The following is an 18,578-nucleotide window of genomic DNA, read 5'->3' on the forward strand; positions in this document are numbered from 1 at the left end:
GGTTTGCTTGTGCTGTGGGCTCCTGGCTGCAGAGCTGTGTCTGGGACTATGGAGAGCCGCTGTAAAATTACTATTGGTTGGAATACTCTAGGTGTGAAGAAAGTGATGTGGTTTGGTCAATTCTCAGTGGAGCTTTTCGCTTTACTGGTATTTGTCTCTTCTAGTTTAATAAACCATGGGGCAGAAAGCGCCACAAATCAATTATATGGTCCACGTAGCAGCTTTAGTGGGGCTTGAATTGTGAAGGACATACTTTGCTGAAATCGAATATTCGATTCCTGAGGTCTACGTTGAATCTGTTTAGATCTATCTTTCAAAGTCCTGAAAGCACTGGAGGAGTCAGTCTATTTCGACGAGGAGTTGTTCACAAGCACACAATAAAGAATGAGCTACTGTTTTCTCTAGTACTCTCGCAGTAATAACAGACAGAACAATGGTCGTATTAGAGTCCCCTTTAGAGTTTTTAATTTAATAGGAAATTCTCCTGCCCTTCAGCAAGTTTTAGTATATTCATGCATTAACTCTTCAAATATGTTGCGTTCTAGCACTCGGCGAGCCTGCCTGGGGTGCTGGGGGGACAGGCGCCATTTTGTAGCCACAAGGTGATCTAACAGAGTGGGATCCTCTTGTTTTCATCTAAATATAAATGTTGTGCCACAGTCTCTCAAAGGATCCAATTGCTTGGGATCCTAGGATGCAGAGGGCCAAAAACGCTTCTGATCTGTGCGTCTAGACATGAAGGTAAAATCATCTTTCCTACTCAAGTGGCCTCATCACCACTTCTCCCCCATTTAACAGCAGCTTAGTGCCCCACCAATTCAATCCTTCCTTGTCCCTTCTCCCACTCCATTTCCTTTCCTTTTCTTGATGACCCAGAAACATGACCATTATTTCTTTCTGGTCCTCACTTGTTCTGAACGAACCCCATGGCTTTTAGTTTGCCTGTGAGATTTTAGCTCAAAGACTGCCACCATTTTGATCTTCAGATACAAAACAACCTCCTTCCTACTTCTAATGCTGTGAAAGTAGAAGAATCAATGCTTCTGCTCCTCAGAAAGACGATAATGGAGGATAAAAAACAAGTGGTTTGAAAAGTCAGCTAAATTGAGTCAGCTAAATTGTATACTGTGAAATTCACATGCGTACTGGTCTATCAATTTTAACAATGTACACAGCCGTGTTAAGCTACTGCAACAATAACATAGAGAACGTTTCTGTCGTCCCCCCAAATTTCCCTTGTGCCCCTTTGTAGTTCATCCCCTTCTCCTAGTCACAGCCCCTGGAGACCACTGATCGATTTTCTTTTCTTTTTTTTTAAATTTTAATGTTTTTTTATTATATTATGTTAGTCACCATACAGTACATCCCTGGTTTCTGATGTAAAGTTCAATGATTCATTAGTTGCGTATAACACCCAGTGCACCATGCAATACGTGCCATTGATCGATTTTCTGTCCCTACAGTTTTGCCTATTCCAGGAAGCCATACGGGTAGAAGGATACGACAGATAGCCTTTGAGTATGGTTTCTTTCACTTAGATAATGCTTCTGAGGGTCACTCATGAAGTAGCTGCTTGTTTCATTTTATTCCTGAGTAGTTTTTCATTTATGGATGTACAACCTTTTGTCCAGGTATCAGGTGATGAATATTTGGGTTATTTTGAGATTTGGGGCAATTGTTGACAAAACGGCGATCGATGAACATTTGCAAATAAATTTTTATCTGGACGTATGTCTTCATTTCTCTTGGGTAAATCCCTAAGAGTGGGGTCCTTGGGTCAGATGGTAAGTGTGTATTTAACTTCGTAAGAAACTGTGACAGTGTTTTCCAAAGGGGCTGCTGCCATTTTGCACCATCTATGTCCTCACCAGCACTTGGCACCTTCAGAGTTTTTGATTTGAGCCATTCTAGTAGGTGTGTCATGGCATCTCATTTTAGTTTTCATTTACATTTCCCTAATGACCAAAGATGTTCGGCATTTTTTTGTGTCCTTACTTGCCATCCAATCTCTTCTTTTGTGTGTGTGGTAAAATACACACGACATTAGTAGTAGCCAGATAAGCAAACACTTATCTGCTTTCTGCCTCGATGGATTTGCCTATTCGAGATATTTCATATGAGTAGAATTATTCAAGATGTAGCCTTTGTGTCTGGTTTCTCTCAGCACAATGTTTTCAAGGTTTATCCACATTGTAGAATTTATCAATACTTCATTGCTTTCTTTTTTTGTCCTTCAAATGTTTAATATATGTATTTCTATATAATTTCCCATGGGTCCTCTTATTAGAAATATGTTGAAGACATATTTCTCACCTAACAATTGATTTTTTTAAAAAAGATTTGCTTATTTATTTTAGAGAGAGAGAGAGAGAGAGAGAGCGAGCAGGGGGAGGGGTAGAGGGTGAGGGTGAGCCCAGTGTGGGGCTCGATCCCAGGACCCCGAGATCACGACCTGAGCCGAAATCAAGAGTCAAACGCTTAACCAAATACCCAGGTGCCCCCTTAATGACTGATTTTTTAATTGAGGTATAATTCATTGCTTTTTTATGCGTGAATGATAATCCATCTTATGGATATACCATATTTTATCCATTCATGTCCATGTTGGACATTTGGCCTATCTCCACCTTTAGTTATTGTGAACAGTGCTTCTATGAACATTTGTGGACACAGTTTTGTTTGAACACATGTTTTCAATTGTTTTGGGTATATAGGAGGGGGATATTTTGGTCATCTTGTAATTCTATGTATAATTTATTGAGGAACTGACAAACCGTTTTCCACAATGTCCAAACCATTTTATATTCCCACCAGCAAGGTAGGAGCATTCTAATTGCTCTACATTCTTAACAAGCATTTGTTCTTTTTCTTTCTTAATTTTTTTTTCCAAATTATATTCATCTTAGTGGGTATGAGATGGTATGTCATTGTGGTTTTAATTTGCATTTTTCTAATGACTAAGGACACTGGCATCTTTTCCTGTACTTGTTGACCATTTGTATCTCTTCTTTGGAGAAATGTCTATTCAAGTCCTTGACCCATTTTAAAATTGGATTGTTCGATTTTTTGCCATGAGTTGTAAGAGTTCTTTCTATATTCTGGATTGTAGAACCTTATCAGATAAGTGATTCACAAATATTTTCTTCCATCCTATGGGTTGTCTTTTTACTTTCTTGATAACTGTTTGATACACACAAGTTGTGAATTTTGATGAAGTCCAAATTATTTATTTTTTCTCTTGTCGCTTATGCTTTTGGTGTTGTATCTAAGAAACCATTGCCAAGTACAAGGTTGCGAAGATTCACCCTAATGTTTTCCTCTAAAATTTTATGATTTTAGCTTGTGTAGTTAGGTTTTTAATCCATTTTGGGTAAGTTTTTGCATGGTATGTGAGTTAAGGGTCCAACTTCATTCTTTTGTATGTGGATATCCAGTTGTCCCAGCACTATGTGTTGAAGAGACTATTGTTTCCCATTGAATGTTTTTGGGAAACTTATCAGAAATCAATTGACCGTAAGTGTGGGTTTATTTCCAGACTCGTGGTACTATTCCATTAATCTATATGTCTATTCTTATGCCATTACCACATTATTTGGATGAGGGTAGCTTTGTAGTAAGGCTGGAAATTAGAAAGTGTGAGTCCTCTAGCTTTTTTTTTTTTTTTTTTTGAGATGGTTTTGGCTATCTGGGGGTCCCTTGCAACTCCATATAAATATTTGGGTCAGCATTTCTGCAAAGGCCATTGGGAATTTAATAGTGATTACAAGAAGTCTGTGGATCACCTTTGGGTAGTATTGCCATTTTAAAATTAATAAGTTTCCCGAGGGAGCTGGCTGGCTCAGTTGGTAGAGCATGTGACTCTTGATCTCAGGGTCATGAGTTCAAGCCCCATGCTGGGCATAGAGTTTACTTAAAAAACAATAATTAAGTCTCCCAATCTATGAACATAAAATATATTTCCCTGTATTTAAGTCTTCTTTCATTTCTTTCAGCAATGTTTTCTAGTTTTCATTGTAGCACTCTTACATACCCATGGTTAAATTCATACCTCTTCTTTAGTAAAGTGCTCTTCCAAATCTTTTGTCCATTTTTAAATAATTAGGCCATTTGTTTTCTTATTACTGATTTGTGACAGGTCTTTATATAGTCTGGATACTAGTCTCATCAGATATATGTTTTTATAAATGTTTTCTCCAAGTCCGTGTCTTGTCCTTTCATTTTCTTAACAGTGTCTTTCAAAGACATTGTTTTTAATTTTGATCAAGCCCAATTTATCAATTTATTTTCTTATGGTTTGTGCTTTTTGTGTCTTATCTAAGAAATGTTTGCCAAACCCAAGACCATAAAGATTTTCTCCTGTTTTCACCTAGAAGTTCTATAGTTTAAGGTTCTATGGTCTGTGATCCATGTGTACTTAATTTTTGTGTACAGTGTGGACCGTGTACTTTTGAATCTAAAATGAAACATTCCAATTTCTATTTTGCTACTTACTAGTTGCGTCACATTAGGCAAAACCATGCAACATGAACCCCGGTTTCTTCATTTGAAGCAAAGATAGTTATATTTACTTCCTGATCTGTCAGAATTGTTGTGGGGATTGAATGAAAAGAAGTAGAAAGTGCTTTCTAAAATCAGAGCATAAATGTTAACTATTATTTCTAGATGACAGCAGCAAAAGAACGATGATAGAAGAATGTGTCATAGTTGAGAGAAAGCCAGAACTCAAACAATTACTGGCAGTGAATGAGGTGTTTGAAAGCACTGGCTTTTAAACAGACCTGTGGCTGAATTCCGGTTTTGCCACCTCCCAGTGGAAGAACCTCATGCAAGGTACTGAGCCTCGACTTCCCAACTTCCTCATCTGTGCAATGGGGAAGGAGGAGACACTTCACAGAGTGCTTGGAGGGTGACGTGAGGTAAGTACAAAGCTCAGTGAGCTACACAGAGTAGGGGATTAATAAATGGCATTTTTTGTGGGGCGCCAGAGTGGCTCAGTCAGTTGAGCGTCTGACTCTTGATTTTGGCTCAGGTGATGATCTCAGGGTTGTGAGACTCAGCCCCGTGTCGGGCTCTGCGCTCAGCCAGGAGTCTGCTTGAGATTCTCTCCCTCTACCCCTCCCCCAACTGGCACATACATGCTCTCTCTCTAAAATAAATAAATATTTTAAAAAATAAATAAAAAATAAATGGCATTTTTGAGAGGGAGAGAGAGAATGAATACAGAGAAAGAATATATAATGAATACAGTGTAATAAAATGATGAGGTGGGCTGTCATGTTTATAGAGGTGCTTTAGACCAAGGCATAAAGAAAGAATGCACCTTGCGTTCTCCCACCTCTGGGTAAGTGCACCTGTTGTTGGAACATCATTCCAACATCATTCCCTTTGCCTGTCTGACTTCATTTGGTAGGACTTATTTCAAGTGATGTCTTCTCTTAGGAAGCTATGAACCACTCTCCGCAAACTCTCTGTGCTCAGGTGCCTGGGTGGCTCAGTCGGTTAAGCATCTGCCTTTGGCTCAGGTCATGATCCCAGAGTCCTGAGATCGAGTCCCACGTTGGGCTCCCTGCTCAATGGGGGAGTCTGCTTCTCCCTCCACCCTTTCCCCCTGCTCGTGATCTCCCTTCCTGTCTCTCTCACTCTATCTCAAATAAATAAAATCTTAAAAAGAAAAAAAAAAACTTCTCTGTGTTCAGAGTATATTATACATACCTTTCTTACAGCAAACCTCACTATCTCATGATTATCTGCTTTTTGGTCAGCTTTGCTGGTTATAGAGCTACCCCTTGAAGGAAGGGAGCTGTCTTTGAGAATCCTGCATAATGTCTGGCATAGAGTGAGAACTCAATATAGGTGTGTGAAATGGAAACATGAATATACATTATTAATTTCTAATGTGCCTGTAAATAGCTTTTGGCAACTGAACTTTTTCATTATTTTTATAGCACAATATTGATGTCTACCCTAAATAGATCAAGTAGACTTTCAGTTTTTTGGAATTGTGCTGGAATAGGGCCTGTTTCTCTTGGGGTGTCCACACCCATACAATAACTCCCACCATCAAGTTTTAAGTAGTAGTACTGACTGCAGATGAATATATATGGCCTTTGCCCAGGAAGAATGACAGACTGCTCTAGAAAGTTCTTCTATAAAGTAATGCTGCTTGGAATAATTAGTTCTTCTGAAAAAGTGTGATACTGAATACATGGCAGGGTCAGTCTCATGAGGACTTAAGAAAAAATGATTTAATTAAATTCCTAGGTGTTAAAACATTTAATAGCTTGCATAATATGGAATTTTGTGAAAAGGGGAAATATCTGCTCATATAAACTTCAATTAAACTGTGACTGTACATCCTTAATTCAAGGATCAGAACTTCTCAGCCAATGATCTCACACATACTCAGCTACCTCATAACGAACTGAAGCAACTCGCCAGTAATGAGCCCGTGACAAAGAGGTGGGAGATGACGCAATGGAATGCTTAGTGTGGACACCTGTTATGTGTCTTGCTGTTGATGGACTGGGTCATGCCAGAGTCCACTTATCCCAAAGGGCCTGTTTTGGCCCTCCATACGTTACCAGAAACTCATGGCACATAGGCAAGAGCGCTCTTGTGGCCATACTGTCATGCCAGGAAATGTTGACTCACAGCATAAATGGCATAAGTGTGTTTAACTACCAAACACTAAAGAATGTGCAAGTCAGTCTGGGAATAAATAGCAAGAAGATGAAAAATGTATAAGCTTAAAAAAAAAAAAACGACAAGAGTTCCTTGCATCCGCAGAAATCCACCTCTTTGGTCTCACCTTGCTCTGATCTTATTCAACGGTCCCTATGGCACGTCACAGGGAATGTCATAGCGCCTGGCATTGAATCAGTCCTTCAGAAACATGCCTTGTCCAGGGCTATTTGCATAAGTGAAGCACAGAACACAGAGAAGAGAGAAACTCTGAAAAGAGAGTAGGAAAAATGAAAAAGTAGGACAGCACGTGGCCATGAAGAGAGGTAGTCACGGGGCGCCTGGGTGGCTCAGTCAGTTAAGCATCTGACTTCAGTTCAGGTCATGATCCCAGGGTCCTGGGACCGAGTCCCGCATCAGGCTTCCTGCTCAGAAGGAAGCCTGCTTCTGCCTCTCACTCTCCCTCTGCTGCTCCCTCTGCTTGTGCTCTCTTGCTCTCTGTCAAATAAATAAAATCTTTTTTTTTTTAAGAGAGGTAGTCAAGAAAAGAAAGCAAGGGACAGGGACTCATGAGCTCAGCTTAGGAAATGACCCCACGTCCTCTCTTCCTCTTCTCACTACCCATTTAGTAATATCTCCTGAGAACTTGCTTCGTAATAGCGTCTGTGGTAAATGTTTTCCACCGTGCTGCCCCTTTCATTCCAACCACAGCCCTACAAGGCAGGTTCAGTTGTTACTGGTCACAAGTGGGCCCTGAGGCTTGGAGCGCCTGTCTAGCCTGCTCAGAGGCCCACTGAGAGCGGGCTTTGAATCTAAATCCTTTGGTACCAGAGTCCAAGATCATAATCACATCATTAAAAATCTAGAAATTATAAAGCACAAATATGGGAGAAATATCACAGGACTAGTGGCAGAATGACCAATAGAGTATGATTTTACTGTGCACATAAACTACCAAGCAACACATGGAACGTACTTGAACTGATAAACACAATGGTTTGTTTTTTTTTTTTTTTCAGAGTACTTATCCTGGGAGGCCGTATGTCTGAATCTGTAATGTTTAAGAAAAGTGTCAAAACTGACCATCCATTTTATTAAAAAGATTTCAGTCCAAATGGCTTTGTTCCTAAAACATCAAATTCCAGCTCAAATTCTAAAGACCTGATCCAGCCAATGATCCAGCCGAAGAATGCATGCCAGGCTCTGAAAGACGTGCCCCATCTTGTTCAAATAAGGGCGTAGCTTATCAAGGTGACTGACTACTTTGAATAGGATAATCCTTGGGGTTTATAATTTTGGTATTTTCATACAATCAGTCACTGCCTTCCAGTTCCAAACTATGAAAAACAAGATAAAGAGGACGATAGAAAATGCATAAGAAAGAAAAAGAAAAAAATGAAACTATGAATTGCCACTTGACCTTCCAGGGATGACCTAGACACCATCACACACCCAAAATTAATCTCACGGGGCAAGAATGGAAGTACTAGGTGGTTTCAGGCTCTTCTGTGTGCGCACCTTCTCCCCCACCAAACACAAACAACTAAGGAAAATTCTGGCCATAAGCTGTTGTATGTTTCTTCTTTTCTCTTTTATTCTTTCCACTCTTGGTGAGGACTATGCCAACTGGGGTCATGAGGAAGCCAGAATGGGGAATTTGCACTAAAAAGGGAGAAGGGTTACTTGTTTAAGGAAAAAAAAAAAGAGTCAAAAGTGAAGAATGTGAACGGGAGGCTGAAGGGACGACAGACAGGAAGAGATGAGCCCACAGGGCTGCTGGTCAGAGAAACTTCGGTGGGGAATTAAGAGGTAAACGTGCACAGGGAAGGTGTGGGGAAGCTTCCAGAAGCGGGGGATACAGAGAATGAGAAGAGAGACTTCTAAAAGTGCTGGGGAGGATGACAAATGTTGGATATTCTTTAAAGTTTCATAAAAGGTACTTGTAAAGATTGGAGTTACAGACCCACCTTGGAGATATCATGGGTTCAGTTCCAGACCACCGCAGCAAAGCGAGTATTGCTATAAAGCCAGTTAAATGAATTCTTTTGGTTTCCCATGCATATAAAAGTTATGTTTACAGGGCGCCTGGGTGGCTCAGTCGTTAAGCGTCTGCCTTCGGCTCAGGGCGTGATCCCGGCGTTGTGGGATCGAGCCCCGCATCAGGCTCTTCCACTGTGAGCCTGCTTCTTCCTCTCCCACTCTCCCTGCTTGTGTTCCCTCTCTCTCTGGATGTCTCTCTGTCAAATAAATAAATAAAATCTTTAAAAAAATAAAAATAAAAAAATAAAAAAAGTTATGTTTACACTATACTGTAGTCAGTTAAGTGTACAATAGCATTATGTCTTCAAAAATGTACATACCTTCATTTAAAAATATTTTATTTCTACAGAATGCTCACCATCATCTTAGCTTTCAGCGAGACATAATCACTGAGTGCTGATCACCATCATAAATATAGTAATAAGGAAAAAGTTTGAAATATTGTGAGAATTATCAGAATGTGACACAGACACATGTAATTTTTGTGGACATGTGTACATGTATATTTTGAAATGATGAGAACCTTCATGCTCATAGCTTTAATCAGATTCTTTTTTTTTAAGATTTATTTATTTATTTGAAAGAGAGCATGCGCGCGCACACTACACACTTGTGTGCATGAGCGAGGGTGGGGGAGGGGCAGAGAGAATCTCAAGCCGACTGGGGCTGAGCCTGGAGCCTGACTCGGGGCTCCATCTCAAGACCCTGAGATCATGACCTGAGCCGCAATCAAGAGTCCGATACTTAACTGTCTGTGCCACCCTGGCGCCCCAGCTTTTATCAGATTCTTAAAGAGTTCATGATTCTTCTTACAAAATATGAAAGGACTGCCATGGGGGAGAGAGAAGGCATCCTCTCAGGGCAGAAAACCAGGTTAAAAAAAAATATATATATATATAACTACAGAAGATACCCGATTTCTAATTGTACTGCAAAAGCTTAAGAGCTCAGTCCGGGTCCATGCGCTTTGCCAGAGATAACAATGTCTCCCTTCCTTCCCTTTAAATTCCTCTCCTGATGTCCTTGGTATTTGAAAATACATTCAAAGGGTTTTTTTTGGTTGTTAGTTTGTTTTTGTTTTAGAGAAAGTACTCCATAAGTGTGCCCAATAAAGTGGGGAAAGGACACTGGCATTTTCGGGGACTCAAGAAAGGTGGGGAACATCAGAGCTCAACTCACAAGCAAACCAGACATTTAGGATAGTTGGAGCAAGGCATCGCGAGAACCCCCAAACAAGGGAAAGCACAGTGAGAGCAGCGAGAGTGTTAGGGCCATCCACTGATCACCTGTGCCGCTGAGGTACACGGAAGGGCATCTGCGGCGACTCCTCTCCTGCCGAAAGAATTCATGCATCACCCTGGCTACAGAAACCTTCACGCGACGCGTCACAGCTTATACGTCAAGTTCTACCAACTGGATAAGCACTTGAATTCTGGAGGACAAAGGGCGCCAAAGGGAGCACTGAGAACTATGAAAACCTGCCATTGCTCTGCTAAGTTTGTCCGAACCGCCTACTCGAGTGTTTTATTCCAACCCGAATGGGAGGCACAGAGCAGCTCCCAAGTCTTTCACACACGCCTTCCTCCTTCGGCTGCCTCTTTTCTCCTGGTAGAGCGGTGCCCACAAGAATGCACCGTTACCTTACTCAAGACCAAAAATTCAACTCAGTGTCTTCGGAGAAGGCCGTCAGCAAATCTTCGTCTTGTTCCGGGAGCAGAGGCCCAGGCACACTTCAGGCATTCGTTGAACGCTTACTGAGCCAATGAGTAGCCAAACGAGTAACGAACAGACATCCTTCGCCCTCTCCTGTCACTGTGGGTCTGTAGCTTTAGAGGCAGCCCCGGGCATGGGAGAGCAGCTGTGGGGCAACCAGAAGTGACCCCCACAAAGTCGGTCCTTCCCCCTTCCCATAGCAGCCACCTCCTTAGAGGGGCTGGGGCCTTGAAGGGGGATGCTCTCCCTGCAGCTTTGATGAGGACAGCAGGAGACACTGCCTCCTAGAGGCACCTACCAAGGAAGTCTGGAGGAAAAAGGGTGAGGTAGACAGAAATCACGCTCCCCCGACCCCCGGCCAAAGATGTCCACATCCTAATGCCCGGCACCTGCGAAAGTGAGGTCTCATGCCGAGGGAGAATGAAGGCCGCAGCTGGAAGAAATGTTGCTGATCACCGCAGCCCAAGATGGGGAGATTGTCCTGGAATACCCAGGCAGGCCCAAAGTCATCACAAGGTCCTCAAAGGAAGAGTAGGGGCAGAAGGCACAGCCAGAGTGACGCATGGCGAGGATCTGACCAACTGTTGCTGACTCTGACAGCCTCGAGCCAAGGAATGTGGGCAACTTCCAACAAACGTAAAAGGCAAGAAAACGGATCCTCTCCTAGAGACCACAGGAAGAAACACAGCCTGCCCACACTTCGCTGTTAGCCCGTGAAACCCGTCCTGCACTTCTGATCTCCAGAGCTGTAAGCTAATATGTTCGCGTCGTTTTAAGCTCCTCAGCCTGTGGTGTCCTGTTGCAGCAGCCACGTGACCCAGCGGGTCAGTGACCGGCAGGGAAGGACGGGCAGGTGGGAAGACTGGTTTTGTCATGATGAGCCAAGGGACTCTACGGAATTTATTTCATGGCTTTGACGCTTTGGTTTTCTCATCGCTGGAGTGGGTTAAAACTAGTAACCTTGTCACGCTACTTCCAATGTTAAATGAGATCACACGTTTGAATGGCCCAGCTCCTGGCCTGCACTACTATGGGTGCTCATGATTCCTCTTTCTCTCTCCCTCTTCTCCCCTACCCTTTGCAGCCACTGGGTGCCAGAATGCAGTGCAGGGATCGCAAAAGAGAAAAAAATGAATGGAGACAAAGAGTCAATCCCGAGGGGTCTAGGATGGGGAATCCAGGCCACCCACTGCTGCCGGGGGTGGGGGACGCCAGTTCTGTGGTCTCCTGAGGATTTCATAAAATGAGGGTTTGAAGGGCTCTACCATTTGTTCGTCAGAAAGGGGGAGGAAACAAAAGGGAATGGAGTGTGAAGAATAGGAGACGTTTGGGGTGGACCAGGAGAGGGAGAGGAGGAAAAGAAAAGGAACATAGGATGGGACCCAGACTGGAAGAAGATATGGGTGGGATTTCCCCAGTATGGGGACAGCACCTCTGCTCAGAAATGAACGGAAGTTCAAAACCAATGGGTTGTTCCTCTTCCTTTTCTGTTCCTGTCCCTACACAATCCTTCCCTTCAGCCTATGCACATAGTAGACCATATTCATGCACGCACATCTATGAGCTTATTGAAGGTAGAGCATGTGATCTGGGATGGCAAGGGAAGAGGGGTGCACACATTTATGTCAAATTTCAAAGGTTACGATGGATCTCTGAAAAGCACTGGTGAAATGTTCTCTTGGGAATAAACTGAAAACTAGTTAAATCCTGTTATGTCTCTGGACCTGTCATTCCTTATTCCTTTTTCTGAGGTGATACGGGAGATTATCTATCTAACTGTCTATCCATCCATCCATCTATCCATCTGTCATCCACCTATCCATCCATCTATCCATCCATCTATCCATCTATCATTTATCTATCCATCCACCCATCCATTTATCCATCTATCATGTCTACCATTTATCTATCTATCTATCTATCCATCCATCCACCTATCCATCCATCTATTTATCCATCTATCATTTATCTATCTATCCATCCACCTGTCCAACCGTCTATCCATCATCTATCTATCATTTATCTATTTATCCATCCATCTAACCATCCATCCATCCATCTATCCATCTATCATCTATCTATCTATCTATCTATCTATCTATCATTTATCTATCTATCTATCTATACATCTATCCATTCATCCATCCATCCATCTATCATCTATCTATGTATCACCTATCATAACCGTCATCTATCTCACAATGTGGCAAGATCTATACCATAAAAGACAATGTTATGTTCTGTAGAATGATACTCAAGGTACTATGAGAAGGGTATGAATACTGGAAAATGCAAACTTCTAAGTTTTAATGAAACAACTTACTCCCTTTTAGACTTTGCAGCCAATGTAGCTTTCATGACAACAGAGCTGTAAATTCACTGGGTTAATTTCAAGAAAGAACATCCAAATCATAATAAAAATCATGGCTAGGGTTTGGATGTACTCTGTGTTCAAATATTTTTTATTAAATTTTGTGATATTGCACAACTTTGAATAGGTCATTTTGTGGTTAGGGCAAATCTACTTCTATTAACACATTAAATTTGAAGACATAAGTTGATTTTAACCCATCTTTTCAGTTTATTAAATTATTTTGCAGATGTCACAAGAAGAAACTCACAAGCTATTGTTCCTTTTAAATGAATATTTATAAATTGCAAAAGGACTTGCAGTGTAATACATCTAGCTTCAAATTATAGCAACAAGATAATTTCCCTGTCTTCTTTTTCAAGCCAACCTAAGATTGAGTTAGTAGCACTTCAGGACATTAGTTATTGAGATTTTTTTCAATGCTTTTAAAAGGAAAAAGTAGAGTCTTCTAAAGTGACCATGATACATTTAAGTAAATATTTTCCCCAAAGGTTCACTGTATAATTGAACTTGAGAAGACATGGGTAAACACACAGACAAGCTGCAGTATTTTAGGAAGTAATTTACCATTTCCTCTGATTTTGGAAAGCCCTACATGTAAAATACACAAAATCTGCTGCAATTTCTCACAGTACCATTTTTCCTCAAGGTTTCCCAAGTTGGGTAACCAATAGCGCTGGTAAATCGGTTAATCAACAGGCTCAGAGATCTTGGGGGAAAAAGTCCCTGCTGCTTTTCTCCTCTGCCCTTTGCTCCACTGTCCCCAAACGGCGTAACAACTGAGTTTACAGATCAAAAGGCTTTTTCTACTAATACTCACAAACTTCTGTTGGAATATGCAGAGATTGTCAGAAAAGTCAACATTTACTTAGTGTAAAGAGCTTGAAGTCTGAGCTAGTAGCGTGAGCAGAAGGCTTCTCTAACCCAGAAAAACAACTCAAGTAGCTGAATTATACAGGTATTCATCTTTCTGCCCCAAGGAGCTTTGCTGGCGACAGTCAAAACCAAAGTGGGAACTTAACAAAAATGAAAATTGTGGTAGCAAAATACACTTACAAGGTTAATTTGACATATTGCAAAAAATTTGGGAGGTTAAAGTGGTTTCTATATAACCACAGTCCTGATTTAGAAAAACCCCAGAGAAACAGCTGCATTTTGACATATAACCCGCCTTGCCTGCATAGGAAACCCCAGATTTTCAGGGTGTGTAAGTCTTGAGATGCTAGACTTTGAACACAACCCCGCAGAAAATTTCATTGAGAAATAACCGGCTAATAAGACCTGTAAAAGTTTACGCTTATACATGAGGTAAACAAATATTTGCTCCAGAAATCACATTTCTTAAACTAGGGAATGGCGGAGATGAGAACAAGGAGTCCGTTTTGCTGACTCAGTTCTGAGGAAGCACATCGCGTCCTCACCCGTGTATTCTCTGATTACCTGTGAATATCTCCATTTCTGGCATCTGGTCGCCACTGGTCGAGGCAGGCCTGGCAAGATGGCTTCCAGCTGCTGGAAGATGAGCTCCTCTGCGTCCTCCGTGTGGTGGTCCAAGTGTGTGACTCCAAACGGGACAGTGGTGTGAACCACCAGGGAAGGCCCAATTTCGGACGACTCTAGTGTAAGAGCAACACCAAGACACGTCTTGAAGCAGGCTAGAGGGAAGCATCTGTCAGCATTTCAAACCAGGTTTAAGAATGAATCCCAGTCATCAGACAATAAATAGAGGGAAAACGGATTCTAATCTTTGCCCACATTAGGCAATCTCTGCAATTCAAAATCGAGCTTCTCTGAAGAGGAGGACACAGTCACGATGTATTTTAGAGAACAAATCTTCAGCTCTCGCTAAAGAACCGGAAGGAAGGAGATGAGGAACATCTCATAATCTCTGCCTTGTGTAAAATCAGATTGGTCGGGGTGTTCTCTCATCCACTAAATCATAAGTTCTCCAGAGCAGGGGGGGTTCTTATAGATAGCTTATACTCTCCTTACATTCTGAGAACGAAGTAGGTGTTCAGTAAACACTCATTTTCTGTTCAACGGATTGCAAAATATTTTGTTGAGATTATATTAATGCCAGAATAAAATATCTCTACCACGTTCAAAAAAAAAAATCAAGCTTCTCTCTAAAAAATGGGCTTGACTTCTTTATCTTTGAAGCAGTGTTAAGAGTAAAACCTCCCTAGGGGCGCCTGGGTGGCACAGCGGTTGAGCATCTGCGTTCGGCTCAGGGCGTGATCCTGGCGTTATGGGATCAAGCCCCACATCAGGCTCTTCCGCTGTGGGCCTGCTTCTTCCTCTCCCACTCCCCCTGCTTGTGGTCCCTCTCTCGCTGGCTGTCTCTATCTCTGTTGAACAAATAAAATCTTAAAAAAAAAAAGAGTAAAACCTCCCCCATTCATCACATGGAACTGCTTTCCATTTTTGTTTGCCATTGAGGGTCTGTGTTTTTTGTGTTTTTTTTGCTATATTTTCACAATTTCAAATAATGCATGTCAGGTTTTTATCTTTCACTCTTTTGTGGAATATGGAAAATCGGATGAAGTTTTAAGTTGAAAGCAGTGACCGAGGCCTTAAAAAATACAGTCTGGGCAGGAATGTTAAGAGTTTGCCTGTTACTATGATTTTAAATCATGTCGAAGAGAAAGTTGAGAGGAAGCAATCATAGATCTAAAGTGCATGAAATAGGGGCGCCTGGGGGGCTCAGTCAGTGAAACATCTGCTTCAGCTCAGGTCATGATCCGGGATCCTGGGATTGAGTCCCGTAGTGGGCTCTCTGCTCAGCAGGGAATCTGCTTCTCCTTCTGCCCCTCCCCTGCTCATGCTCTCTCACTCTCAAATACATAAATACAATCTTAAAAAAAAAATAAAACACACGACTTAATAAGACAGTTGGTGCTCCCCACCCTTGCTGAAAGAAGAGAATATTGAAGTCTATAACGTCCAGATAGGCACGGGCAAGCCTGATTCTGAAAATTCAAATTTCAGACTGTCAAGGGTAAGACAATGATCTATTTGAGGCAGGTTTGTTCAAACAGTTTTACACACTAAAAAAACCCCGTGGCACAGCATTAAGCCACTTACTTGCTATATGCCCACTTACCCTCTTTTCATTTCAGGGTTTTTGTTTTGTTTCATTTTCTGTAAAGTCAGAATCTTAGGACCTATCCCACAGGTCCGTGGTCTGGATTATGTAACGTCACGCCCGTGATGTGCTCGGCACAATTTCTGCAGCAAGCATCATCGGTGGGGCTTCAGCACTGTGAGTTATGAGAACAGAAGCAACACACCGAATCTAGACAAAAGAAAAGGTCCCGAGCTGTTGCCCAAATGATAGGTGTGCGGTACTGTTTCTTAAGTACTTCATTTTTTCCACTGCTCTCTGCCCCGAGCGTCCTGGCTGATGAAGCAAAACGCAAGGGAAGGGGGAGTCCCAAAATGCTGTGAGCATTTTAAAGTCCAGTGAGTGCTTCCAGATATTTTTATATGCATGAGCTGGGAGAGCTGCCTGCAGAATCTTTGCAGCAAATACTCTGCCATCCCTTTCTACAGTAAGGAGACTGTCGTCTGTTTCCACCTCACACGAGCTGGAACAACTGGAAAGAGGACACGGAGGGACTGCCTCTGAACATTCGGTTTAACCCGCCAGGGGGGACTTTAGAGCCTCCTCACACAGGGGACGACCCAGGAGTTCAAACCCTTAAATTTTGTCACCATGGAGCACCGGGTTGGCTCAGTCGGTAGAGCGTGCAACTCTCCACCTCGGGGGCTGTGAGTTCGAACTCCACATTGGGTGGAGAGATTACTTCAAAATAAAATCTTTAAAAAAAAAAAATCCCATCACCCATCTCGCCCCAGGGAGTGTTATTTCGGTTCTCAGGTAATAGATTCAGGGAGGCTTGCTCCCAACAAGGGGTGTCAACCCCACCCCCATTCCGTTAGGTACCAAATCTCCCTAAAAACAGAGAAAGCTACTGGGTCGACCTGAAGCACAAGAATTGGGGTTCTGAGCTGGCTTATGGGTGGCAGGCTTCCAAGGAGAGTGAATGCTAGCCTAGGGCTGAGAATCTGAAGGTTACACTGACCCCACTGACCATTTGTTCTTGGGGGGGGGGGACTTGTAAAATTACTGAGGGCAGTGATGGTGTCCTGCCAGGTTTCTCCCATTTACATCAGCCACCCACTCCAAGAAGAACAGTAAAAAAGGAAATTTAAGACCCAAAATGAAACTGTTCTTGAATGACAATGAGAGAACAACCTGGCTGCTTGTTTTTATTGGAATCAGACAAAAATTTTCCAGAATTTAGATTAAAATTTGAATCGCCACAACCCGAAACAATGAGTTTGAAGGGAAAGCTCCCTCCGCCCCTCCAAATTAAAGGGTATTTTTAGAAGCCTAAGTCCAAAAATACAAACAGCCAACCAGAGTTTAAACGTGACTCAGGTTTGGAACTCAAGCACGGGAAAGAGCCACAAATATGTTAATAGGATTCAGAGCGTCGAGTCAGTATAATCAGTATTCTTTGGTCACTGGGTAGGTAGTAATAATGTTATCTTTCTTCTTCTCTTTATTCAGTTTAACAAGCACAGCACTTTGCTCTTGGCATATTAAATGTAAGTTCACGGTAAGTCGACAACTATTTCTGTACGCTGGGAGATCAGTGGCTTTAGTCAAAAGGTAAGTACTTGAAGCTGACCATCCTAACGGCCGGTGGTCCCGGACAACTTAATCTCTCGGACCTCACCTTCGTACATCAATTAAAAGGGAGCAATACTACTTACCTTATAAGGCTGTCGCAAGGATTAAATTGGTGAGGACACATAAAAATCTTTCTTCAGACATCAAGTGCTACACCAATGTAATGTGTCCCCAGATAACATTCTTGTTCTGACCTCTATGCCGTAGCAAGAGCCGCTTTAGAAAGGGATGGCAGAGTTAGCTTCTCTCAAAGCACTAAGATTATTATATCAACACCCCAGGAATGGGGCAGACTATTCCTGGATATAGGTACAGCCGTTTTTACATGTTTTTTTTTTAATTGTGGTAAAATATAATCTAAGATTTACTTTTTGTTAAGATTTTATTTATTTATTTGACAGAGGGAGACAGCCAGCAAGAGAGGAAACACAAGTAGGGGGAGTGGGAGAGGAAGAAGCTCCTAGCAAAGGAGCCCGATGTGGGGCTCGATCCCAGAACGCCGGGATCATGCCCTGAGCCGAAGGCAGACGCTTAACGACTGAGCCACCCAGGCGCCCCTAAAATTTACCATTTTAACCTGTTTTAAGTTTCCCATTAAGCACACCCACACTGTCCTACAACCATCACCATCATCCGTATCCAGAGCTTTTTAATCTCTGCACATAGACTCTATACCCTTGAAACACCGACCCCTTCCATCCCCGTTCCCCCAGCCCATCGACCACCATTCTATTTTCCTGATTCTCTCTACCTTAGGTGCCTCATAGAAATGGACTAATACGATATTTGTCCTTATGGCTGGTTTATCTTATTTGGCATGGTTTTAAGGTTCATCCATGTTGTAGCAGGTGTCTGAATCCCCTTCCTCTTTAAGACCACATAATGCTCCAGTGTATGGATGGACCACGTTTTGTGTATGCATTCCTCTGTCCATCCATTTATGCATTCTTCTACCTTCTGGCTATTGTGAATAATGCTGCTATGAACATGGTGCACACATCTATTTGAGGCCCTCCTTTCACTTCTTTTGGGTGTACGCCCAGAAGTGGAATGGCTGGACCATATGGTAATGCT

General features: G+C 42.2%; 1 protein-coding gene across 10 annotated transcripts in view; it reads right to left on the reverse strand.

The window, feature by feature from the left end:
* Window positions 1-18,578, reverse strand: part of RNLS (renalase, FAD dependent amine oxidase) — a 276,406-nt gene that overhangs the window by 33,973 nt on the left and 223,855 nt on the right. For 8 of the 10 annotated variants that reach the window (XM_040624702.1, XM_040624701.1, XM_040624696.1 and 5 more), the window contains one exon: window positions 14,246-14,421. The exons of the other annotated variants lie outside the window; for them this stretch is intronic. In XM_040624702.1, the coding sequence (XP_040480636.1) occupies window positions 14,246-14,421 (176 nt within the window). The remainder of the gene's footprint in view (window positions 1-14,245; window positions 14,422-18,578) is intronic. 10 annotated transcript variants of the gene reach the window in all.

The sequence above is a fragment of the Ursus maritimus genome, unplaced genomic scaffold (assembly GCF_017311325.1).
Source record: "Ursus maritimus isolate PB19 unplaced genomic scaffold, ASM1731132v1 scaffold_7, whole genome shotgun sequence".
Lineage (NCBI taxonomy): Eukaryota > Metazoa > Chordata > Mammalia > Carnivora > Ursidae > Ursus > Ursus maritimus.